Below are 26,425 nucleotides of genomic sequence, written 5' to 3'. Positions count from 1 at the left end.
GTTACAGGGAAACCTGAATCAGGACAGACGTCCTGCATGTTTCAGGTTTGGCAAAAAGGGCCATATGGCCAGGAATAAAAATTGCCCAGCAATGTTTGGGTGTTATAGATCTGAACGCATGGCATTCGCGGCTGTGTTTCAGCATCTCCTGCACAATCTGTTAAAGACATCGATGTAGTGACGTACTTCCAGGATGACATACTGATGATGAGCCGAGACAGAGATGAACATGACACCAGGTTAAAAACGATGTTAGGGAAGTTAGCAGCCAAGGGTCTCATGGCTGAGTTAATGCAAATCAGCAATTTTCTTTTTTTAGATCAGTGATTTACCTGGGTCATGAGGTGGGGAGAGATGGAATAGCCACTAAGAAAGGCATTACAGAGGCAGTTAGGAATGCTTCTGCCCTTACATCTCAGGAAGAAGTCAGGTATTTCCTTGTTCTTGTAGAATTTTATTCAAAGTTTATACAATATTTTCACATGAAAACTCACGGATTGAGACAATTTTAAAAGGGGAGGATGGATTTCAGGTGGAGTTAGGAATTACAAGCAGATTTTGAGAGGATTAAGCAAGACATTGCTACAGCAGTTCCTTAGATAAGAATTTGAGGTGGTGACAGGCAGCATTGTCACCAGACACTAGTGGGAAGGGACTAGGAGCAATATTGACTCAGGTATCACATATGGGTGAAGAATGCACAGAAGCATATGCTTCCCAATCATTGTCCCCTGTGGAGGAAAAATTCTCATTAATTTGGAAGGAAATGTTGGCTACAGTTTGGGCCATGGAGAAGAATTTAGGTGATTTGTAGTCTAAATGGACCACAAACCACTCATGAAGGTCCATACCTTCAAGGGCATTATCAGAGCAACTCCTCACATTACTATGATGACTTTGAGGGTACTACATTAGGTTTACGATGTGGAATATCTACCAGGTAAGAAGAAGAAAGTGGCAGATTATTTGAGCTGCTCTCCTTTACCCAGTAAGGAACAAATGGGGGGAGAGTGTGATAACTACAGCATAGCTATGATTGGCAAGGGTAATGTAGCCCTTTTGGAAGAGGAATGGAAAACTAAGTATGAGAAAGATGAAACCTTGTTGAGGGTCAAACAATTTATTATAAATGGTTGGTCTAACAAAAGCGCTTTGAGCACTGATTGCAGAAAATTGTGGAGGATTAAGTATGAATTGTCCCTTAGTGATACTGAATATGTCCCAAAGGGGAATAGATTGGTACCTCCGGTTGACCTAAGATTGAGAATTCTGGAAATAAATCATGAGATACACCTCGGCATAGTCAAACTGAAAAGGAGGGTGAAATCATCCTATTGGTGGCCTAACATGGATGTTGGAACTGAAAGGTTTGTGAGGAGTTGTGTGCCAATTCTGGCAAAGCTCAGACTATGCTTCGCCCATCTCTGGGAGACGGCAGAGGACCAGAGGGCCATTGGGAAGACCGGAGTGTGGACATTCTGGGACCCATTCGTGATGATTGGGGTGTTTCAATGAAGGAATATTACCCCTGTTGGATATGGATTTCTTCCTATGAATGGGGTTTTCCCATCTAAATGTGAAGCTCACAATATCCCACTATTAGAAACCACCCAGAATCAAACTCACAGATTCCTTGCACAGAGGTGGATCCCACTAATTTTCATGAACACACAACGTACACCTCTGGTGTGGTCTATAAGAAGTTGTACTTTCTTGTCTGAAAGAGAAAGCAAAGGCTGTCAATCTGTTTGTCCTCAGTTTGAGAAGGTTGATTTGTACATGGCATTGATTCCCATAAAATAGTGCTGTTTCAAATTGAGATGCCTCATCCTGTTCAGCAGGTGAAAAAATGTACCTGCCAATAGGTCTGTTTCAGGTTTTACCCATTAGAGTCATAAGCACAAGCAGCCAAAGCTTTTAAAAGTATTAAACTATCTGATAGCAGTCGTGCGATTCTTATACTTTCTGGATTAATTTGGCCCGGACGTATTTAAATCCCAGTGCATAAAAGAAGGGCATTGTGTCTCGCAGAGAGCATACCTCTTAACCGGTCTGTAGTTAAAAAAAAAAAATGTAGACTAAAAATATAGTGCAGACGAATAAAACTTTACATCTAAAATACACATTCTCAATGTAAAATTGCTCTGTGCTTGGGGATTACCCACAAGTGTTATTTAAACAATAGCAATATTTCAATCTGGCAGATCATCACCAGCGGCAGCTATATTTTAACACAAACTTAAATGAGATATGGAGAAGGACACATCTGTAAACTGGTAGAAATGAACAAAGATCATGATACAAGCAGCCATAATAATATATATATTAGGCTCTGGTGTGACACTCAAAACCTCAAAGAGATCCGGAACAAAGTAAGGCTCAACAATGATCAAAATTGCGATGGATGCAGAATAAGCCAAATGACTGTCTTCATGGTTCATTTACTAAGAGTGTCACATCCCACCTGCCCCCTCACCAGGAAGGCAATCAAAGGGATGAAATAGGCTACTTACCAGTATGCATCTGTTCTTGGCATGTAGGGCTGCTGACATTCATATCTGTGCATAGATCGCCGCCTAGTGTTGGGTCTGGATGATTGCACATTGTTGTCCTGGAAGAGTCTTCGAAGTATCACGAGATAGGTGGCTCCTCCCTCGGACTACAGTGCGCATGGGCATCGACTCCATCCTCAGATTGTTTTTCGCCATTGTGGCAGGGATGGAGTATAGTACAGTAAGAGATGTCCATGCAAAGAATGAATGCTGCAGCTGCGACAGGCACCGGGAAGGCGGGTGGGCGATATGAATGTCAGCAGCCCTACATGCCAAGAACATATGCATACTGGTAAGTAGCATATTCCGTTCGAGGCATGTGGGCTGCTGAATTCATATCTGTGCATAGAATGTATAGCAGTATCTCCCTTAGCGGTGGCTACCTGTGTCAGCTGCAGCAGTCTGGAAAAGAGTTTTGAGAACAGCCTGTCCTACAGCAGCTTGCTGTTTTTAATGTACATCTACACAATAGTGTTTTGTAAATGTATGCGTGGTTGACCATGTGGCTGCTCTGCAAATTTCATGTAAAGGAATATTTCCTAGGAAAGCCATGGATGCCCCTAACTTGCGTGTGGAATGCGCTCTAGGGGGGACTGTTAAGGTGCGTTTTGCCTTTATATAACATAGCTGTATGCACTTAACTATCCATCTGGCTATACCTGATTTTGAGATAGGGTTACCTTGTGTTGAGGTGAGAAGGCAACAAACAATTGTTTTGCCTTTCGAAATGTCTTTGTTCTGTCTATGTAATATAGCTGAGCTCTTTTGACGTCAAGGGTATGCAAGGCCCTTTCAGCTACTGTTTGTGGGTTCTGAAAGAACACTGGCAATTCTATAGTTTGATTTATATGGAAATGGGATACCACCTTTGGCATGAACTTAGGGTTTGTTCTAAGAACTACTCTATTTGCATGTACTTGAATGAATGGCTCTTGAATAGTTAGGGCTTGCAGCTCACTAACTCTTCAAAGTGAAGTAATGTCAATAAGGAAAGCCACTTTCCAAGTAAGAAATTGTAGTTCGCATGAGTGCAGTGGCTCAAAGGGTGGTCCCATTAGTCTGGTCAAAACAACGTTTAGATTCCAGACTGGTGATGGTGGGTGTCTTGGAGGAATTACGCGTTTAAGACATTCCATAAACGCTTTAATTGCTGGCACCCAGAATAGTGAAAGGTGTTGCCTGTTTTGCAAATATGCTGCTAACGCAGCTAGGTGTATTCTGATGGAAGAAAAAGCTAAGTTGCATTTTTGGAGGTGCAATAGGTAGCAAATGATGTTTTGAGTGGAAGCATCAGGCGGGTTAATGTAGTTGTTTTTACAGTAAATGACAAAGTGTTTTCACTTTGCTGCATAGCATGCTCTGGTAGTGGGTTTTCTTGCCTCTTTGATGATATTCATGCAGTCTGGAGGCAAGTTGAGGTACCCAAGTTCTAGGATTTCAGGAGCCAGATCGCTGGGTTCAGCTGTTGGGGATCTGGGTGTTGGATTTCGCCATGGTTCTGCGTTAGAAGACTGGGTGTTAGTCGCAGTCTTTGATGAGGCACCACTGACAGTTCTAGGAACGTCGTGTACCATGGTTGCCTTGCCCACGTGGGAGCAACTAGGATTAGCGTCAGCGAATGTTGGCGCATTTTGCGTGCCACCAGCGGTATTAGTGGAGCTGAGGGAAAAGTGTACGCAAATTTGCCTGACCAGTTCATCCATATCGCATTGCCTTGCGACTGCGGATGTGGGAACCTGGCAGCAAAGTACTGGCATTTTGCGTTTTCGCTTGTGGCAAATAGATCTATTTCCGGATGTCCCCATTTCCGGAAGAATGGTTGGAGCACTTTGGGGTGAATTTCCCATTCGTGTATCTGCTGGCTGTGCCTGCTTAAGAGGTCGGCCACTTGGTTGTCCTTGCCTGGGAGGTGTTCTGCCATGAGGAAATGTTCCTTTGAATGGCCCATTTCCACATTGCTTGAGCTAGGTGCAACAGCTGTGGCGAGTGTGTTCCTCCCTGTTTCTGAATGTAATACATAGCTGTCATGTTGTCCGTCCGGATCAACACCGCTTTGTTGCGTAAGTGTTTGGCAAAAGCTTTTAGGGCTAGAAAGATGGCCATCAATTCTAGGAGATTGATATGCATTTTCTTTTGCTGTATAGTCCAGAGTCCCTGCACTGTGTAGTGTAGGACATGGGCTCCCCATCCTAGTAGGGATGCGTCCGCTGTTAACACTATTTGTGGGACAGGCTCTTGGAACAGTCGACCCTTGCAAAGGTTTTGTGGATTCCACCAATGCAGAGAGTTGTATGCACGACTGGTCACCAACACTAGGTCTTTTAATTGCTCTTGAGCCTGGTTCCACTGCCTTGCTAGGCATTCTTGTAGAGGACGCATGTGTAGTCTTGCGTGAGGGACTATGAATATGCACGAGGCCATCATGCCTATTAGCTGCATAAACACTCGAGCTGGTAATGAGTGTTGGGGTCTTGACTTTTGTATTAGCATCTGCATTCCCTGGACACGTGCTGTGCTGGGATATGCTTTTGCTGACAGTGTATCTATTGTCGCTCCCAGGTATTGTTGGACGTGGGAGGGTTGAAGGTGAGACTTGGGGTAGTTTAGTGAGAATCCTAAACTGTGCAGTAGGTGTATGGTCTTTGACATGTTGTCGGCACATTGCTGGGCTGTTGGCGCGTGTTATGTTATGTTATGTTATGTTATGTTATGTTATGTTATATTAATTTATTATGCGCACAGATACTCCAGCCAAGGAGCGTCCCGGCGCAGAGACAAGGTAGAACATAACACAACAGGAGAATGAAAAACATAAAAGCAGCTAAAACAGGAAAGTTTTTATAGCCCTCCGGAAAGTCAAGAGGTCCTCCATCAGACGGATTTCAACAGGAAGGGAGTTCCATGCTGACGCGGCCTTTACACTAAACGAGTGGCCTCCCATGCGACTGAGCCTGAATCTGGGGACCACAGCAAGGGCCAAGCCCTGGGAACGGAGGGTACGGGTGGGAACGTAAAAGGAGAGACAGCTAGATAACATTTCCGGGCCTATACCTCTCAGAATCTTAAAGGCAAGACACAAAACCTTAAAGAGGATGCGCTTCCTTACAGGGAGCCAATGTAGGGAACGAAGGACACTTGCCACCGAGCTGAATCTGGGCAGGCCGACAATCGCCCTCGCCGCAGCATTCTGAACCCGCTGCAAACGGGTTAACTCGGCCTGGTTGGCCCCAACCAGAAGAGAGCTGGCATAGTCCAGGCGGGAGATGATAGTTGCCTGGATCACCAGCTGCCTGGTCGGGGCGTCAAAGAACTTGACAGGTCTCAAGCCCCTAAGCAGTCCGAAACAACAGGCCGCAGTTTTATTAGTGTGCCCTACAAAGGAGAGGCCCGCATCCAGCCAAACCCCCAGGTTTTTCACCTCCGATACCGGGGTCGGAGTGGGTCCCAGCTCTGAGGGCCACCATTGGTCACCCCACAACTCCACTCCCTTACCGACAACCATCACCTCCGTTTTTGTGGCATTTAGCTGGAGGCAGTTGCCTGTCAGCCAACTAGCCACCGCCTTCAGTCCAGACTGAAACCTGGGGGCCTCAATCTCCGCATCCCCGCTGAGAGTAACCGCCAGCTGTGTGTCGTCGGCATATGAGACCAAAGTTAGGCCCCACTGCCTAGCGACATCAACCAGCGGTCTCACGTAAAGATTGAACAACGTGGGACTCAGCGAGGACCCTTGCGGAACCCCCATGGCCAGCGGTTGGAAATTGGACTTGAAGGGAGGGATGGCAACACAGAAGGAGCGGTCATCTAGAAAGGAGCGGAACCATTGCAACACCTGACCGCCAATGCCAGTCTCCTCAAGCCGATGCAGGAGGATGCTGTGGTCTACCGTGTCAAAGGCGGCGCTAAGATCTAACAATATAAGCGCCGCCGTTTGACCAGCATCCAACCTTGCACGGAGATGTTCCACCATCACAAGTAACGCGGTTTCCGTGCTGTGGCCGGCACGGAATCCGTTTTGTGTGGGGTCGAGGGCATTGGTCCGTACAAGATGTTCAGACAGGGCCAGATTGACATGGGCCTCTGTGATCTTGGCTGGCCAGGGTAGCAACGAAATGGGGCGATAACTTTCAGGCTTGGACGGGTCCAAGGAGGGCTTTTTGATAATTGGGGACACCACAGCTTGCTTCCACTTAGCTGGAACTACTCCCGTTTCCAAGGAAAGGTTGACAAGGGAACATACAGCTGAACGTCCCATAAAAGCCTGATCTCGAAAGAGAGCAGGCCTTACTGGATCAGATGGAGATCCAGATTTGACTTGCAACGCAAGTTTATCAAACCTGTCCAAGGTAAGGGGGGGGGAAGCGTGTATTAGCCAGTCGTCCAGATAAGGGTACATGTGTATGTGTTGCCTTCTGAGATGTGCTGCTACTGTAGCCAGACATTTGGTGAACACTCTTGGAGCTGTTGTCACCCCGAATGGCAGGATCTTGAATTGGTAATGCTGACCTTGAATGGTGAACCTCAAGTACTTTCTGTGAGCAGGGTGTATTGGTATATGAAAGTACGCATCTTTGAGATCTAAAGTTGCTAGGAAGTCTCCCTGGCGAAGCAATGGTAAGACTTGCTGAAGAGTGAGCATGTGAAAATGCTCTGACAGAATGTAGAGGTTGAGGGGCCTGAGGTCCAAATTGGTCTGAGAGACCCGTCCTTCTTTGGAATTAGGAAGTATAGGGAGTATACTCCTGTTCCCTGGTGTTGCTGTGGGACTGGTTCTATGGCCCCCTTTTGCAGAATACTGATGACCTCTTGCTGAAGTAATGTTATATGTTCTTGTGACATAGGACGGTGCACGGGTGGTATGTTGGGTGGAGTTGAGGTGAGCTCTAGGCAATAGCCATGTTGGATAATTTGCCTGACCCACTTGTCTGTGGTGATATCTAACCAGACTTGTTGAAATTGTTGTATTCTTCCCCCGACTGGTGTTATGTGGTCTGGGGGGAGTGTCAAGAAGTCACTGCTTGGTGTTAGTGGAGGATCTATTTGCATTGCCTCCACGACCTCTGCCTTTGTTATTGTTTCCTCTATAACCACCCCTGCTAGAATTCTTTTTATATGTGGATTGTGTGTTAGTTTTGTAGTTGGAGGATTGCTGTGATGCTCCTCGCGCTTTTCCTCTATAACTGGAGCGACAAAAGGAGCCCTGGTGTTGTTGGGACTGAAGTGCTCCCATAGACTTTGCAGTTTCTGCATCCTTTTTCATTTTGTCCAGAATTGAATCAACAGCTGGGCCAAATAAAAAGTCTGGGTTAATTGGCTGATTAAGAATTGTAGACTGGACTTCATTCTTAAAGCCTGATATACGAAGCCATGCGTGTCGCCTTATTAGCACGCTGGTATTAATGGATCTGGCAGCTGTGTCTGCTGCGTCTAGTGTGCACTTAATGGACGCATAGTGATGAGCTTTCCCTCTTGTATGAGTTCATCTGCCTGCTGTTTGTAGGGTTCAGGCAAGTGTTGGATAATTTCTTCCAAACTGTCGTAGTGCGCCCTATCATATCTGACCAGCAAGGCCTGTGTATTGGCTATTCTCCAGGGGTTTGCTGCCTGGGCCGCCACTCTTTTGCCTGATGCCTCAAATATTTTAGATTCCTTATCTGGAGGTGCAGCCTCACCAGTAGTCTGAGTTTGCACGTTTACGTGCGTTTGACACCACTAAGGAATCTAGGGGTAGCTGTCCTTTGATGTATGTAGGATCTATAGGTGCAGCTTTGTACTTTTTCTCGATTCTAGGGTTTATGACCCGGGCTCTAGCAGTGTCCTTAAAAATGTCACCTGCGTGTTTTAACACCCCTTTTAGCATTGGGAGTGTGTTAACGTGTCTTTCAAATGTTGTAAGTGTATCAAATAGGAAGTCTTCCTCAATAGCATCAGAGTGCATCCCTACATTGTGGTAGGTTGCTGCTCTATCTAACAGAGAATTAAATGCAACTGTGTTCTCTGTTGGTGATAGCTTAGTAGGGTATACTGCAGGGTCTGAAATGGGCAGAACCCCTTCAGTGTCTGATTCCCCTCCTGTACCCTATGGCTGTGTGTCTGGCTCTGTATCAGGGTTTTGTGGGTAACCAAAACCTACATCTGCGTCCTGATCTTCCTCAGGGTTGTAGTCAGAGCGTGGTGGGGAGTTTGGTGTATAAGGAGTAGTAGGCATAGCAGGAGTGATAGGTTGAAAGAGGATAGGAGAGGTAGCACAGTCTCTCTTCTTCTTTAGGGGGATCTTTGAAAAGTCTTCAGTTGGTTGAGGCCTTTTCTTTTTAGTATATACAGTCACTTTACCAGTTTTTGGATCAATGTAGATTTTTGACTGTCCGTCTGTGGAGGGATCTGGATGAAGAAGCTCCTCTTCCACAGTTCTAGGTTTTGGTGTTACAACCTTTGCCTTTTGTTTCTTCGGGTCGATGGTCTTTGGTACCTCAACCGTTTTAGGTGTCTGTATCGGTTTCGGCTGTTTTTCAGCAGGTTTTGTTGGTTGAACGTCCTTTGCTGGGTTCACAACCTTTTTCGGACCGAGCGGTGTTGTCGGTTCGATAGTGTCTTTATGTTGTTTTGGAGCCTGCTGTTTCGGCTCGAGGCCCTTTTCGGGTCGATGGGCTTCGGCTCGACCGATTTCTTTTCGTCAACTTTCGGTTTCGGTTAGATGCTAGGTTTGGGCGTAGGCCTTGTCCTGTCGTCGATCAGTTTGTTCCCCTTGTCGGTCTTCGAGGACGATTTGCTCAGTTCGACATTCTTCTTGGGGGTCGATTCGATGTGTTTCTGTTTTTGTGTCGATTCGACGTGTTTTGGCCTTGAGGTTGACTCGACGGTCTTTGATCTGGAGCTCGACTCGACTGCTTTAGTCTTCGATGTCGGCTCGACGATTCTTTGTTTTGAGGGTACTGTGGCCTTCGGGTCGACGCCCTTTGGCTTCGAAACCTTCGGTTCGACGTAATTCGGTCCGAAGACTGTATTGTCGACTAGTTTCGGTTTCGATGGACCCGATGTTGTATGACGTGTCTCAGAGGGCTCTTTCGATATGTTCTTAGCCGGGCGATATTGCGGGGCTGTAGAACGAGGTTGTTGGTCTTGGCTAAGGCCTGCTGGTGATACCTTGACCTGAGTCTCTGATAGAGGTGTAGTGTCTATATGGGGCGGTGTACTCACGGTTAGCCGCTCGCCGTCATCGGAGTCGTCTTTAACTGCTACAATGTCCTGATCATAGTTTGAGATCGACGATAAGGTCTTCCTGTCCAGGGTAATATTCGGAGTCGGGCTCCGAGTATGTCCATCGTCTCGGTCTGAGTCTTCAGCGCTGTCCAGATCTTCGTCTCCGAAGATGTTATCGGGCTCCGGCGCCGAACGTTGCATTTTTAGCCTCGCCGCTCTTCGATTCCGAATAGTCTTTTTCGATCGAAACTGGGCACAGGCCAGGCAACTATCTTCGTTATGATCTGGAGAAAGGCATTTCTTGCACACTGGATGCTTGTCTGTGTGCAGGAACTTCGAGTTGCACTGAGGGCAGTACTTGAACGGGCTTCGTTCCATCGACGTTCGGTCCACGTGGAGTCGAGAAGGCCTTACGGCCCGATTCGACGACTGGAGTGCAACCGAGATGTAAAAAGTGTATTGGCACCTAGAGCTTAACAATACCGACGGTAACTGAAGGCCTTTTGGCCTTTTAAGAAGTTTTCTTGATTCCGAACTCGGAGAGTAGGAAAGTACATCCGAACACAATGGGGGAGAAAAACAATCTGGGGATGGAGAGGATGCCCATGCGCACTGTAGTCCGAGGGAGGAGCCATCTATCTCGTGATACTTCGAAGACTCTTCCAGGACAACAATGTGCAATCATCCGGACCAAACACTAGGCGGCGATCTATGCACAGATATGAATTCAGCAGCCCACATGCCTCGAACCACTTGTTTCAGAAAAACACATACTTACTCAGATAATGGTGGGTCATGGCATAACAAAGATGTAAAAAGTATATAGCTTTGGGAAATGCTAGAAAACCAAAATCGGTTTGAATTGTAAACATGCTGTTATAGGTCTCACAGAAAGTATGGCAACTACTCAATAGACTGATTCAAACTGACACTGCAGAAATAACTGCTGAAAAGCCACCTATACACCGCAATGGGAAAACACCCTCAAAGGTTGGTGGTGGAACATTACCCTAACACAAGATATGGGAGTGCGACTCACAGTAAATCCAAACTGGAAACACATATTTGACAGACTGGATCACATTTAAGATGTACGCTATGAAAGATCACAGATGCTAGCAAGGCCAGGTAAAATCAGTCAGTTATTTATTCTGAAAGAAGAATGAAAACAGTAAACGCTTTTCCCATATTTGGAAATCCAAGATGATGCCCAAAATATACAACTGTTACAAAATTTAACTTGAATGATAGAGAAGCTCTGATTTAAATAACTGTTCATTAGAAATATGCTAAAACAAAATATGCTAGCCACCACTTTATAAGCTATATGTGTAAAGAAAAAGACAATACAGTACTTTGTTTTAAGTTTATTAATTAGTTGGTTATGCATACTATATAGAAACAAGAGATTCTTTTTGATAGCTTTGTGTAACTGTACAGCCACTAATTTTTTTAATGTTTTCCACCTCTACCTGTCTAATTTTCTATTATACAAGTTAAAAGAAGCGTTTGCTATGAAGAGGATACGGACCAGGTGGGATGACAGTTTTGAGATAGATATTAATTCTTAGCTACATTAGATATTTGTTTAAATAAAAAACATACGTTAATACTGCATTTGTGACCACAATTAAATACTTTACATTATTCATAAAGAAAAACTCTGGAAAATCAGAATTTCATGTGTTATAACCGGGGTAGCTAAACAAGATTACAGGAAAATAAGAAGCTGGAGGGGAAATGTAGTATTTGGTTTTATTTGCAGGAATGCCCTGAAGAAATGACTTGTCCCATTTGTTCCAACAGTACGAAATAAGTACTAACATGAAAGGCAGCTTTGATCAGGAGATCAGTGGGATTTTTTAAAAATAGTAATTGTGTTAGAGGTTTCCAACATATTAAATGTTTGGTTAAATTTCTGTTGTCCCATAGAAGTGAATGTTTCAAAATAGGAGGAACCATCAGAAATAAGGTGAAAGTTTATTTCACACAAAGTTCAACATTTAGCAACATAGAGTAATTTATTAGTGCTGTAAAGCAGTGGACAAATATAGCTCCTAATAAAATGGATACTAATTACCCTTGATTGTTTTACAAATGAGAAAAAAACAATGCAAACCTGATTTTATTGCATCTGTGATACTTAATTCCAACATGAAATATAGCTGAACAGGCAGCCCAGAAACACTTAAACCGTGTACATATTTTCAATGGAAAAGATAGTGCAGATACAATTTAACATGTTTTAAGCCTGTACTGACTTGGTATAAAATGGGATAGTTTGTGATGAGGATCTGGAGTAGGTTAATACAGGCATAATGAAAGATGTTAATCTAATTGATTTTATGAAGTGTACAGGCTTTAGCCACATACCCTTCTAACTGCAGTCAATCTAAATCCAGTCGCCTAATTAGTCTGAAATGAAATGACACTAATACTTTTACAAAACCAAACATCAATTAAGGACATCTATGCTCACCTGTCAATATGAACTGAATTTGTTCAATGCCTTTTGAGGTACATAAACTGCACTTCACAGAAAATGGTTATTAAAAAAATTGTTAATCTTGCCATATACTTTTACAGAAACTAACACTGTTAGTTTACATTTTAATGTTAGTTGGAGGAGTTGCAAAATTACTTACTATGCTACTAGAGAGGTGCAGGTGTAAAATTAATTTTACATGCACATTATACAGGTGATTCAATAAGTCGTTTGACAGACTATTAAAAAAAACAATATGTTAGACAAAGATACCTCTGTCTCTTGGGCTCAGAAACATACTGCAGCATTAACATTTGATCACTGAATGCAAAATTTTCATTTAAATCAATTCATCATGTTGTAAATCACAAGATTTCTTCTATCAACTATAATTCTAAAATCCCTTTTCAATGCTCAGCGACCTGCGTGTCACATGTTCAATCTTCCCAGGAGCAATTTCAGTCAGGCTGACCTGATAATTTGCCAACATCTTCAACATAAGACACAACTTGAGCCACCACTGCTCTTTTGGCATTCGGTGCCTATAAATGAAAAATAAGAAAACAAAAGTCTGAGACAAATGATATGTTTCCTTGTTAAATATTACAGAGCACAAAAAAATACCACCCGGCAAATTCATTCATGCAGTTGTACTTACTCAAAATCCGTTATCTCCTTCAATTCAACAACTGGGGTGAAAGCTACTCCTTTCTTTCTCAGTCCAATCACGCAAGCAGAGTCTTGGGAGTTTGCAAACACACGGCCTGCAAAATAAATGTGGGCAATAAGTTACTTGAAAAAAATACATTACACATGCTAAAATCTTACAGTTGCAAAAACGACCTTCTTTCCAATGATACCAGGGGTTAAAATTGTCTTATTTGTGTTAAGTTTTGTTATTGCCTTACAAATTCATTTGTGTCTTCAAGTATTCATTTTTTTCCACTGATTTGATCTTCAATATGGTTTTGACGATTTGTTCCTGCTGTAAAATGTGTTACTTACTGTATTCATTCTGTGGTGAATTCACAATGAAATGGCTATCAAAATTATACCTTCTATTTGAACTCAAGATCCATAATAGACTAAACAGCAATATTATTTGTTTTTTTATCTCATGGTCCTATTGATATTAATATTTTCTCTAAATACTGCATCAGAAAAGAAAGAAGAAAATCCTCTTATGCCTGATAATCTGATCTAAATACTGATGTCAGTCTTGGGACATTACTCTGGAAATGAAGATTGCCATAAGGCAGATAATCTTGAGAGCTTTCTAAATGATAAATGTTGCTTTCCACATTGGTATCAAGGGCGCCTCTTACACTTCTGCTAATTGGTTTTAAACATTCTGAAAAATAGGCTTTGTTTGTTTTGATACCAAGATCTTTACAATAAGGTAAGTACGTTTTTAATTAAAAATATTTTTCACCTTCAAAAGTCTACACTTTGTGAAATTTCTGAACAGTTCAATGCTAGCCTATAGTCGATAACAATAATGCGCTTTATCAGGTAAGTGCACAACTTATAGTTCCAGTCTTCGGGAACAAAGGTCAGCAAGGGTCAAGATTTAGGCAAGTACAAAAACTGCACCACCAGCGGCACATGGGAGGACAGGTGCAGAGGTCAAAATTGGTGTTCGGGTGCTCTAAGCCACATTGCTTACAGGTAAATAGATTGTTTACAGGGGTCAAGCATTAGGACCAACATGGGGGGCCACAAAGCAGCACCAAACCTACTCTACCAGTGGCACAGGGGTTGCCTTGTGCGGGTTGCAAATTCAGCATCTGGCACCCAATGCTTTTCAATGGAGATTCTGCTTTCGACAAAAAGGCTGCAGTCGTTGCAATGGAGGTTGCAGAAGGAATACCAACTACAGAAGGGTAAGTAGAGATGTGGGGGTTGTAGGGGCACCATCTGTGCAGCTCTTCAAGGCCCAGGGGCTTCATGTGCAGGGGTGCCTTTCGACGTCCGAGTCTTCTTACCGGAGCCCGTCAGAGTCAGGGAGGACCTCTGGATTCACACTACATGCGCCGTCGGGGAGGTCAGCCAAGGCTGGACTCGAGGTAAGGATCGCTGAGGAGATTTACTGTGCAGGTGAGCCACTCCATCTTGGGCCATAGGCGTCGGGTGCAGAGTGGGCAGGAGTCACGGTTCAAGCTGGATACAGAGCCCTTGGAGCAGATTTCCTCTGGACAGGTCTGCTGTCCATAGGAGATTGGTTTTTTTTTTCGAAGGCAGCAACCCTCCTAGGGTTTTTTTACAGGTCACTGGCTGCAAAGGCAGGTCGCAGGTTCGTCGAAACTGAAGACAACCACTGCCTTGGCCCCAGTTCTACCGGCCTGTCTCCAGACTTCTCTGCAGGGATGTCTTTATTCTTCTTAGTTCATCGCAGATCTAGTTTTCTGGTCTGGGGTAGCCACCTAAATACAAAATTTAGGGGCGTTTTAGGGGAGTAGTAGGTAGGGCCAATAGGCACCTTACCTGGATAACTCCACCCGCAATTATGCTACCTTCCGGTGGGTGGGGGGGTTAGACCTAGCCCTGTTTTGAGAGGTGTTCCCATCTTCAAGATGGAGGGGACTGAAAGATGTGTTTCACCCCACCTTAGGTATGGATTTGGCAGAGGTGGGCACACCTCCTATTCTTCTAGGTTTTCCTGCCCAAAGTAAGGGTGTAAACTGGAGGCTGCGATCTGCTGCTAGCAAGAGGCTGGGGTCACATTTCGAAAGTAGCAGGCCTTTGAAACTTCCATTTCGAGCACTGGTCCATCCTGGTGGATGGACCAGGATGTGGACAGTTTCTGTTCCCAAAGAGCAGAGGCTCTTCACGAGGGGTCCAGAAACATGTCTGTGTGCAGCAGGCTGCCTAAAGCCAGTCCGTGTCCACACCAGGGGCAGTAGGTTTTCAGGGGGCACCTCTAAGTTTCCCTCTGAGTACATGGTGTAATAAATCTTACACCGGCATCAGTGTGGATTTATTACAAGGAGCTGCTTGGTACCAAACATTCTGGTTTTCACTGAAGCCATCATGGTGCTAGGAAACTCGAGTTGTCAGGTTCCTAGCCCATGTACTCTTCATGGCTTCCCTGGCACTTACAATATTTAAGAATTGATTTAAGTATTGTAGGGGCATATCTACTCATGCAGTAATGGCATCACCTGTGGTATAGTGCACCTGCCTTAGGGTAGTAAGGCCTGCTAGAGGGGTGACTTACCTATACCTTCAGGCAGTGCTGGATGGCATGGTACCCAGGCAGGGTGCCACAGCGACTTTGTTGTTTTTCACCCCAGAGAAGGATGCAAGCTGCTAGAGCAGTGGCATGGTCCTAGTGAGGGATGTCCCAGGGGACCCTCTTCAGTTCCCAGGCCCTAGGTACTCGGGGTACCATTTACCAGGGGCTTACAGGGAAGGAAGTAGCACTAACTGTGGATATGTTTTAGGGAAGAAGCATAGGGGACCTGGTTGGCAGGAAGACCTGGTTGGCAGGAACTCTGTGCACTACAGTTAAAACTAGATCAAAAGCGGCAACAAGTGGGGGCTAACCATGTCAAAAGAGGCACTTTCTTACATGCCCCTGCCACAAATGAAAGAGTATTACACAAACCTTCCCCTGGAGAGTCTTCTTCTAAATGGAAGAACCTTGAAAGGCCATCTGCATTGGCATGGGCAGTCCCAGGTCCGTGTTCCACTGTAATGCCAGTTCCCTCTAGGGATATGGACCACCTTAGCAGTTCAGGATGTTCACCTTTCATCTGTTGTAACCACTTGAGAGGCCTGTGATTGGTCTAACTAGGAATTGAGTGCCAAACAGGTATGGCCTCATCTTCTTCAAGGACCAGACCACAGCCTGTATGGCAATCCAACGCTGGTCTCTTAGGAGTAGTCTTCTGCTTATAAAAGCAACTTTTTGATCATATCCCTCATCGTTGGTTTCGGTTAGGACTGAACTTAGCCCATGTTCTGAGGCATATGTCTGTACAATGAACTGCTTGCAGTAATCTGGAGCTTTTAGGACTGGGGCAGAGCACATTGCATGTTTCAGAGTGTCAAAAGCCCTTTGACACCTTTCTGCCCAGTTCACTTTCTTGGGCATCTTCCTGAAGGTAAGCTCTGTGAGGGAAGATAAGTTCTGTGAAGGGAGTCACTATGGACCCATAGTCCTTCACAAACCTCCTGTAATACCCAGTCAAGCCGAGGAACAACTTTGACTTGATGTGCCCTGGGTCCCTGCCAAAAGGTTCACAGGGCCTGTATTTCCCAAAAACTGTACCTTGTACCCCAACTGCCACCTCTGGCCACATGTCAGTACCTTGTAAAAAGTACCATGGGTACCATGGGTTCTGTGGCCAGGGGAGGCCTTTGAGGACTGCAGCACTTATTGTGCCACCCTTAAGAGACCCTGTACCTTTACACACACTCCCATTGCAGGCTGCGTGTTTTGGTGCAGAACAAAGTAACGAGTCTACATGTCACACATCCTTGTGTGTCATGCCTACAACCCACTGCCCTGGCATAGGTAAGCCACCCCTCTAGCTGGGTGCAATATACCAGTGGTGAGGGTACACGTGCATGAGCCCTGTACCCCTACAATGTCTAAGCCAGTTCTTAGACATTGTAAGTGCAGTACTGCCACAAAGAGTATATGTTGCTGGGATTTTGTCATTACGAACTCCACAGCACCATAATGGCTTTACTGAAAACTGGGAGGTTTGGTATCAAACTTCTCAGCACATTAAACCCACTCTGATGCCAGTGTGAGATTGATGAAAAATGCACACAGAGGGCAACTTAGAGATGCCCCACGAAAACCGACCAGCCTCTGGTGGGTTCCCTGACTGGCACACACCAGACTGCCTCCATGAACGTTTCTGTACCCCTGGGGTGGGAGCTCCTGCTCCCTGAGCCTGGAAACAAAGCCTTTCCTGGGTGTAGGTGCTCACTCTCCCCCAGGCCTGAAAGAGCCATCTGTGGCAGAGGAGCTTCGAAGGCCTTGCAGCCTTTGCAATGTGACCCCAGCCTTTCCTGATATCAGGAGCAGGTCCCCTTCATATATCCCTCCTTTTTCGGCGGGAAGACAGGCGGGAAAAATTAGCCAACCCAGAAGGTATGTCCACCTCTGCCAATCCCACCCCTAAGGTGGGGGAGGCGAGGTGACGCCCACTCTTCAGTGCCCGCCACCATGCAGATGGCAGGCACTCCCCAATCAGGATTAGGGGTTGTGCACACTAAGGATGCAGTCACCCTAAGGTCAGTAGCCCATTGGCTACTGACCTCGAGACCCTAAAACGCCGCTAAACACAGTATTTAGGGGGCAGCCCTGAACCAGGATCTCTGATTCCCGCCAACCGACAAAGAAGGACGAAAGAAGACGCCCAGCAGAGAAGAACTGACTTGGTCCCAGCCCTACCGGCCCGTCTGCAGTTTCAAGAGATCCTGCAGCAAAAGTCGCCCTGTCCTTCAGCCAGCGACCTTCAGAATCCTGGGAGGACTGACTGCCTTCAACAAAAACCAGATCTCCTGTGAACAGCAGCTAAGTTCAAAAGAAACTCCCTAGATGGACTCTGAGCATGCGGAGGACAAAGAAAGCTGATGCCTGGAACCACCACTGCACCCGTCGCCTATGGCCTGAGTTCGAGTGGCCCACCGGTCCCAGCGAGGTCCCCCATCACGTCCGAGTCTACCATGGGTTGACCCCTCCAGGCCTCCCCCCGATGTTGCCTGCAGCCTCTGCCCGGAGACCCCCCTCAAGTGCGTGTGGCCTGGTAAGGTAAAATCCGACCTAAAAAGACACCCCTGCATCCAGACGCCATGCTCCCTGGAGAAAAGAACCAGAGGTGAACCTACGTCCCCGAGCCTTCAAACTTGAAGGCTGCAAATGCCAGCTACTTCTGATAATCATCCTGAAGTGCATATAGTGCACGGTATCCGCTTACCCTGGCGATATGAAGCACGAAGCTGATCAGAAATCCAGAGAGCTGCCTTCACACCCAGCTTAGTGCCATAATTCCGGTCAAATGGGGTTGGTGCTCCACCCTAAGGATAAACAAATTAGAACCATTACATAATTATTAGAAACAATATAGAAACTATTTAAAAACACAGAAAATACATAAAAATGCATACAGTTTTAGGCATCAACTAGAATATTACATATTGAGGCAGTTTTGTAGCGTCTCAAAATTTGAGGAGATGCACACAAAAAAGTAATATGTACATTCACCAGAGTGAATGGACGAATTCAGGACTTCGGTAAATAAATGTACAAGTATGAGGAAAGTTGTATGCTAGTAGCTGTATGCTAGAGGGAAGATTAAAAAAATAATTCAAATTAGAATGTTATGATGAACAAGGAGATCTACATACCGACCGAATCACAGTGAGCTTTATTATCCCCGAAGGTTATTGGTCAGAAATGGGATACTTACCATAACTCTGGCACAAAGTTCAAGTATTACTAATGAATGTTCATTCCCTGACAACAGCTTGGTGTTTTGACTGCCCCCAAATTGTGTGCTCCACGTTCTCCATCTTTAAACTAGCATACCATCAGAAAAGCTTTATTAAAATGAACATTCAAAGTACGGTTTGTTTTTTGCTCCCCATCTTTCACAACTCATTGGGAAACACTGCAACTACACACAGAGGTTAAGAAAAACCTATTAATGATTAATCACATATGCACACCATCTTGCTTGATAGCCCCTTCTTTCTATCACCTACCTACCAGTTCCCACAGGTTTCCTTGCCAAGTACTATTGAAACAAGGCATTTCCCAATGGGATTGGTAAAGTGGCTGTTGCGGAGGTAAAAAATATAGAATTAAAAGTAACAAATTCCTAGCAAGGATATACAATTTAATAGAGCACCCTAGTCTCCCTTCTTCACAAGAGGTTATGGATTGGTTTAGCTGAAAACACAGTGGGAAGTGGTCAGAGCATTTACTAGTCCGCTCTTGAAAAAAATGTTGATGTGGACTTCTTAGCCAAAAGCACACCTTGCATGGATGAGACATCCATGCTTCCCAAATGACACTTTTACTTTTCATTCATGGTGCTTTGGTCATAATGTCCTATCCTAGAAGCTGTCTTTATAGGTAGTTTACCAACATGAGGTACACTATGAAGAAAATTGTGATGACCCTTACAGGTTCTCTTTTAGGATAGTGAGGTTGAGCAGTTTAGGCTTATCAGACGGTAGTGTTGAGCATTGGTTGTATACACAGAGTCAAAAAATTAGACACACTCAAGAAGAAACTAAAGACCAATTTAGAAATATACATTTTTTATAGAACTTTTTTAACACCAATAATCTTGTAATTGGGTAAGTTCTTAGGAAGATATACAATTTTACAGTAGAAAATGGCAGCGATCAGATTTGAGGCATGAGCCTCGAACGTGGTAATGTTATCCTAAGGGAGAAACATTCACTGCATAGGGTCACTTGAAAACGACTTACAGGACTGATCTTCAGGACTTAAGGTGAGTAGGGGCCAAGGTCCTAGAAAGCACCAAGAGTTACATTTTACCTGCGCAGGGGTGTCCGGGTCGAGAGGTGCTTTCAGAGGTGGTGGCCTCGGACACTAAATTGTGTAGTCAATGGGAAAAGTACCTGTAGGAAAAAGGCTGCAAGGGGAACCAGTCAGGCAGATCCCAAAGGGGGGCTTCACTCTTGGGGTCTCAAGGCCACGGAGACACAGTCAGTTTCAATACTCTCTGGTTGGGGGGCTGGGTGCATAGGTGTTTTGTCCGGTTGGTCATCGAGTTTGAGGCTCCCGCGGTTCTCGGTGCATCTGCAGAAGGGGGAGAAAAAACAGAGCAAGGCGACTTCTGGCATGGTGCTGGCCTCTGATGATGTTCATCCGACGTGCAGGTCCGTTTTGGTGGCTGTGGTGTTCGGACTGAACACAAACAAGTCTAGGTGCCTGCAACAGGCTCCAGTACCTCATGCATTGGTGTTGGGTGGCTCCTGGGGTCCTGGCATCTCCACACTTAGTGGGAGAAGCATTACATAGTGCTGGCAGCCTTCCGAGGCTGTTGGAAGATGAAGAGCTGCAGGACGAGTCGGGTTGGGCGATTGTCGGGACAGGAGCAGGCAGGCAGAGTTTGCGCCAAAGTCCAAAGCAAGCGCTCTGTTCTCGAATTCTTCAGCTCTTCTTTGTCCTTCTTCTTTTGGAGTCAGTCCGATTGGAGTTCCTGGTGTCAGGGGCCCCCTAAATACTGAATTTAGGGGCATTAAGGAGGAGTGAAGGGTAGTAGCCAATGGGCTACTTACCCTTAGTCACTACACCCCCTATATGACCACTTCCTGTGGGGAGTGGGCATTAACTAGTCCCGGAGTTCCTAATTACAACAAAATCAAGAAGGTGGAACTCTTCTTTCGTGGCAGCCCACATGAGGTGGTGGTGGGGGTGACTAGCCTGTGGGTACAACATGCCTACCTACATAACTAAGGTCCCGCCTAACCTGGTGCCAAATGGGCTTTAGGGCGGAGGTAGCATCTCACAGGTTTGTAGGCTGCTCGGGTCGCATATAAAGGTGGCAGGGGCTTTGAGGCACCTGGCCTTGATATGCTAAATCACTAGCCATCTTGCTGGAGTGGAGGAGGTGTAAACACCTCCTGCCAGAGCAGACATTGCTCCTGACCTCTGAGAGCACTGGTTCTCATCTGCAGGGGGTCAGAAACTAGTCTGTGGTAGCAAGCCAGTAGATACCAGTCAGCCAGCACACTAAATGGCTGATAAGCTTTCAGGGGGCACCTCTAAGGTAATGTGAGTTAGTGCCTCTTTTGACCTGGTTGGCCCTAACTTTTTGCCTGGAATAGGATTAGATTGTAGTGCAGGGGGTCCGTACCAACCAGGTCCCCTGTGCCAATGCTTCTTCACCAAAACTGTTCCACAATTGGCCCTCCAGGTGCCCTGTAATTCCCAAATAAATGGTACCTGGGTACCTAGGGTATTGGGCCTGTAGAGGGTCTCCTAGCGACTCCTTATCTAGGCCATGCAGACTGCCACTGCAGCATGCATGCCCTGGTGCAGACAAAAACAACAAAGTCGACATGGCACACTGCCTGTTTGCCAAATCTAACCAGCATTGCTTAATGTATAGGTAAGTCACCTCTCTAGCACGTCTTACAAGCCCTAAGGCAGGGTGCACTAATCCCAGGTGTAGGCATATTTGCATGACCAGATATGCCCCCTACAATATTTAGGTATATTACCTAATATTGTAAGTGCCAGGGAAGCCATGGAGAGTAAAAGGGCTGGGATTTTCAACCATGGTGACTTCACTGAACACAGGAGTGTTTGGTACCAATCTACTCTTCTCAGTAAACCCACACTCTGAAAAATATTACAGTTGAAAGGGTCAGTAGTAGGAGTTAAACTGACTGAAATTGAGACTGACAGCATTGGAGAAAAGAAATTACATTGAACTATTGCAAAGATTAAAATTTTGAAGGTTTAAAGAAACTGTTTGGAGGTAAAGTGAAAAATTTGTTTTTAATTGGTGATGCTCCTGAAGGAGCCTCTCTAGTAAAAGAGAGGGACCCAATAGACCAAAGGGGTAGGGTACCAAAAGACAAATGTCAAAACAAAATTTCCCCTTTGGGTAAATATTCTACAAAATACACATACACATATACTCAATTCACTTCGAGGAGGAGCAAAGAGGAAAATATAAAAACTATATTGACTTGATGAAAGGTATACAATTTATTCAGACATAAGTTAAAAACATGTTACATAATACAATTTTATAAAAATAGTATACAAAATTATACGTAAGTGGGAAACAGAAAAAAGGAAAATATAATTCCTATTGAACTGAGGTAGATACAATAGTCAAAAACACAATCCAGCTCTAGCACATGTAAAATTGTCTTGGTTAGAGTCATTGCTTCACAGACTTAGCGTATCACTACTCCGGGATTGCATTGACGCATTTCGGTGGGCCTGTATTTAGAGAGCCAGCACCTTCTTCAGGATAAAATATATGAATACCACAATAACAAAATCGAACGAGGCGCCTGACCGGACCACGTGTTATTGTTACATTAGCAGGCTGCTGGCGGTCTTGCGTGTTATGTGAACGGGATTATCCAGTAAACCAATATACATTTCACTGTGGTTTTTGTGAAACGCACGGATTCTGGCATTTGGGGCATACTGGCTGTGCTTACTGACTATAACTGCCAGATTTACACGGAGGAATATCGTGGCGTACTATTGAGCGGAGCTAATTTGAACAGCTCTGACTCTGAGGTATTCTATGGGAGTCACCACGGTTGAAAAAGGTTGATCATCGTACAAATCTATTACGATATCGTGACGATCTAGTTGGATATTTGGAGGTTTTTGATACCCCCTTATTTGAGATATTTTTGTATCTACCTCAGTTTAATAGGAATTATATTTTCCTTTTTTCTGTTTCCCACTTTTGTATAATTTTGTATACTATATTTTATTAAATTGTATTATGTAACATGTTTTTAACGTATGTCTGAATAAATTGTATACCTTTTATGAAGTCATTATAGTTTTTATATTTTCCTCTTAGCTCCTGAAGGAACACCTGTGCATTTTATGTCTACCAATTTGGGACAATATTCATGTATGCAGGTTCACAAATGGTGCAAGATTACTGAAAAAGAGGGTCCTTTGAGGTTTCCAAAAGATAGTACTTTTGAATTGCAAATTATTGACACATTAAGGGAAGTGTTATGTGAAATAAAGACACCATCTACAGCTGCACAATTTGTGGCTTTAAGCATGTGGGAAAAGACAGCAAGAGACAAAGCAAGTGAGGATAAACTGGTAAAGCACCAGATGCAGGAGTAGGGAATTAATGATGACAAAAAGCTTCAAATATATAATGATTCAGGGGATGAAATAATGGATGCATTGTTAACTGAGTGTCTGCCACTTTATGTGGTTCCCATTAAAAATACTGAAAATAGTGTACCAGTAAGTACTACAGTGGCTACTGCTTCTGTAGAACAGAGAGAAACACAGACTGACAGGACTGTGTAAACATTTCAGATTGACCCACTACCCGTTGATTTATGACTGTCCCAATTTATATGGTCTCTACTCAAAAGGTTCAAAGAGCTGCAGAAGGAGTAATTATGTCAGGGTTTATTTTAGAAACTCAGAATTCACATATTTTTTAAACAGAAACTACTCCAGACAGTCCAATCACTGAAAGGTGCGTGGGTGGGGGTGGGGGTTAGGGAATGGTCTTTACAACATCTGCAGCCCAGGATAAAATGAATATCTTTGAAATGGGATTTTTCAAACCTGCTTTGAGAAGGGACAGTGATTAAAAAGATAGAGTGCAAGGGGAAACATATTAACCTAGACCCTGAAAAAAGAGAGACAGCTTAAATCAAATCACTGAGTCGTCATTGTAAAATCACAGTGCATGTCAATAAGTAGGTACAGCGTATTCACAGTCACATGCTACACATTATAAGCAGCCAGGAGTTTTACTGTTCTGTTCGCCTGTACATTGCCATATCATCTGTTGGTGATGTACAAATATCGTCTCTAAACGCGTTCCATCCCCCACATTTCCGATCCCATTTCTTAGGACAGCCACGCATTTTATAGACCTCCTTCTCTGCTTTTATGCAGTGATCCATTTCCGCCATCCACCCAACTGTTAAAGGCCTTGTGCTGGAACCCCAGAACCTCGCAATAGCTCTCTTCACTAATGGGTATTCTAATGCCACCCATTGTTCTATTTCCGTCAGATCAGTGGCCTCCCATATGTTCAGGATTCCCAACCAAGGGGTCAGGTTGATCTGCTTTCCTAGCGTGTCCCTCATTTTTTTGGTTGCATTATTCCATAGAGGGCGTATTTCAGGGCAGTCCCAGAGGACATGATAAAAAGTGCCATCTTGTCTACAGCTTCTGAGGCGTAGCGTGGTTGCCCTGCTGCATATCTTAGCAAGAAGTACCCCAGAAAGGTATGAGCGATGTAGGATTTTCAGTTGGATAAGACTAAAGCGATGGCTTATCTCTGTCTCCCTAGGGGACATTAGTGCAGTTTGCCAGTCCTTGTCATCTATGGGACCTACGTCCACTTGCCATTGGTCTCGGAGGGTCTGAAAGGAATCAGGTAGGTTATTACAGAGCTTGCAATATGTGCAGGATACAGCTTTTGTTAGGAGCGGTTCGGAGAGTAGGTGGTCTTCCAGGGGAGAAGAGTCTGGTAAGGAGGACATGTCAGGGATATTAAGTCAAAAATACGTGCCTGATCTGCAAGTATCGAAAAATTTCCCCCGATGCAAGGTTGTGTTTGGACTGTAGCTCTTTAAAAGTGAGGAGTTTGCCCCTGTGTATCAGGTTGCCGGTGTTTGCTATACCGATAGTGTCCTATTTATCGAAAGCCGCATTGTGGCAGAGTAGTCCCAACTTCTGTGTGGACCACAGCGGTGTGGATTTTGTGAGTTTGTCTGTCCACCTTAAACGTTTAGTTGCTTGGTGCCAGATGGCCACCATCAGCGACATAGGTCCAAGGTACCGGCCTTTCCGGACCCTACTATGGAGGGCACCCAAATAGCCCTCCCTCCCAGTTTGGTAGCTCTTTAGGTGAAAGACCAGATTTCATGGGGAACCGTGAATCCAGTGGTTTGGGGCCACTAGTTCTGTGGCCCAATAATATAAAAACAGGTCTGGGAGGGCGATCCCCCCCATCGTACAACCCCTTTGTCAGTTTAGTGGCGAGGTGTTTTGCCATCCCATAACAAAGTACGGATCTCTCCCTCTATAGCGGTGAAGCAGGTGTCAGAAATAGGGAATGGGCAATTTTGGAGCATGTATAAAAATATAGGGAGTGCAAGCATTTTAAATAAGGCTGTTCTTCCCAGTAGGGACAAGTGCAGTGTTCTCCAATGTTTGACATAATCTTGTAGCCGCCGGAGGGGGCCCAGAAGTTTCCGATCATAGAATATTTTGGGGTTGGATGTAATATACATTTCTAAGTATTTAAAACCTTCGGTGGTCACATCAATTTCATACCCACATGGTTGTTTAGGTGGGGGGCCGTGTAGGACATATAATACTGACTTTGACCAGTTAATAGTGTACCCCGAGTACTTACCAAAGTTAGTAATTACATTGAGTAGGCTATTAAGTGTGGCTCGGGGAACACCAAATAAATCAAGATATCATCCGCATATAGCGGAATTTTAACCTCTCTATCTTCACTCCATCGTATGGTCCCGTGTTCAAACACCACGTCTAACCCAATGTGCAAGTGGCTCCAAAGTCAAAGCAAACAGAAGGGGTACAGGGGGCATCCCTGTCTGGTCCCTCTCTGCAATGTAAACATACGCAAGGTATGATTATTCACTCTGATTTGGGCCAGCAGTGCGGTGTATAACAATGTAACCCACTGTCTAAATCGAGGATCTAAACCAAATTTCGCCAGGACCTCAAATAAGTAAGGCCACTCTGTTGAGTCAAACGCCATGGCGGCATCTAATGACGACAATATAACAGTGTTTTCCTGTAGATACGGTTGCCGGCTCAGGACGTTATGGACTCGACAAATGTTTAAGGCTGTGTTACGGCTCGGTCTGAAATCGGATTGATCATCAAGGACTAGAGAGGGGAGGACTGTAATCAGGCACGTCGCAAGGCGTTTTGCTAGGAACTTGGCTTCTGAGCTTAATAAAGAGATGGGCCTATACGAGCTGCAGTTGGTCGCTGGTTTACCAGGTTTATGTATGACAATGATAGACGCCAGCCTCTGATCCAAGGGAAGAACACCCTGTTCTAAGCTCTCGTTATACATATTCTTGAGGTGCGGAGCAATTTTAGGGGCCATGCCCTTGAGGAATTCAATGGGAATCCCGTTGGGCCCCATTGCCTTCCCGGAGTTAATAGCAAATAGGGCTTTACCAATTTCTTCAGCTGTTATGTCAGCATCTAGAGCTTCTCTATCACTATCAGAGATCATGGGTAGGGGCATTTCCTCCAAGAGCTGGCATGAGTCGTTAGAGGAGGTGGTAATTTTGAAAGAATGTATCGCTCCCAGGTGGTCTGCAAATGCCTCTGCCACCTCCTGCAGATCAGTTACCTGCGTCCCATCCTCATTTAGGAGTTCGTGGACCCACCTGGCCGCCTGATCTCGTCGCTCCAACCACGCCAGCATTTTTCCGGCTCGTTCACCTAGTTTGTACA

At 44.9% G+C, this 26,425-nt stretch overlaps 1 protein-coding gene across 1 annotated transcript in view; it reads right to left on the bottom strand.

The window, feature by feature from the left end:
- Positions 1-10,875: 10,875 nt before the first annotated feature.
- Positions 10,876-26,425, bottom strand: part of PFKL (phosphofructokinase, liver type) — a 293,377-nt gene continuing 277,827 nt past the window's right edge. Inside the window, exons 20-22 of the mRNA XM_086955453.1 lie at positions 18,174-18,273; positions 12,896-13,001; positions 10,876-12,779 (exon numbers count right to left, since the gene is read on the bottom strand). Coding sequence (XP_086811579.1) covers positions 12,632-12,779; positions 12,896-13,001; positions 18,174-18,273 — 354 coding nt within the window. The 3' untranslated portion in view covers positions 10,876-12,631. The remainder of the gene's footprint in view (positions 12,780-12,895; positions 13,002-18,173; positions 18,274-26,425) is intronic.

This window comes from Lissotriton vulgaris, chromosome 2_1 (assembly GCF_964263255.1).
Source record: "Lissotriton vulgaris chromosome 2_1, aLisVul1.2, whole genome shotgun sequence".
In the NCBI taxonomy this organism is placed as follows: domain Eukaryota; kingdom Metazoa; phylum Chordata; class Amphibia; order Caudata; family Salamandridae; genus Lissotriton; species Lissotriton vulgaris.
This window is presented reverse-complemented; position numbering and strand designations above follow the sequence as displayed.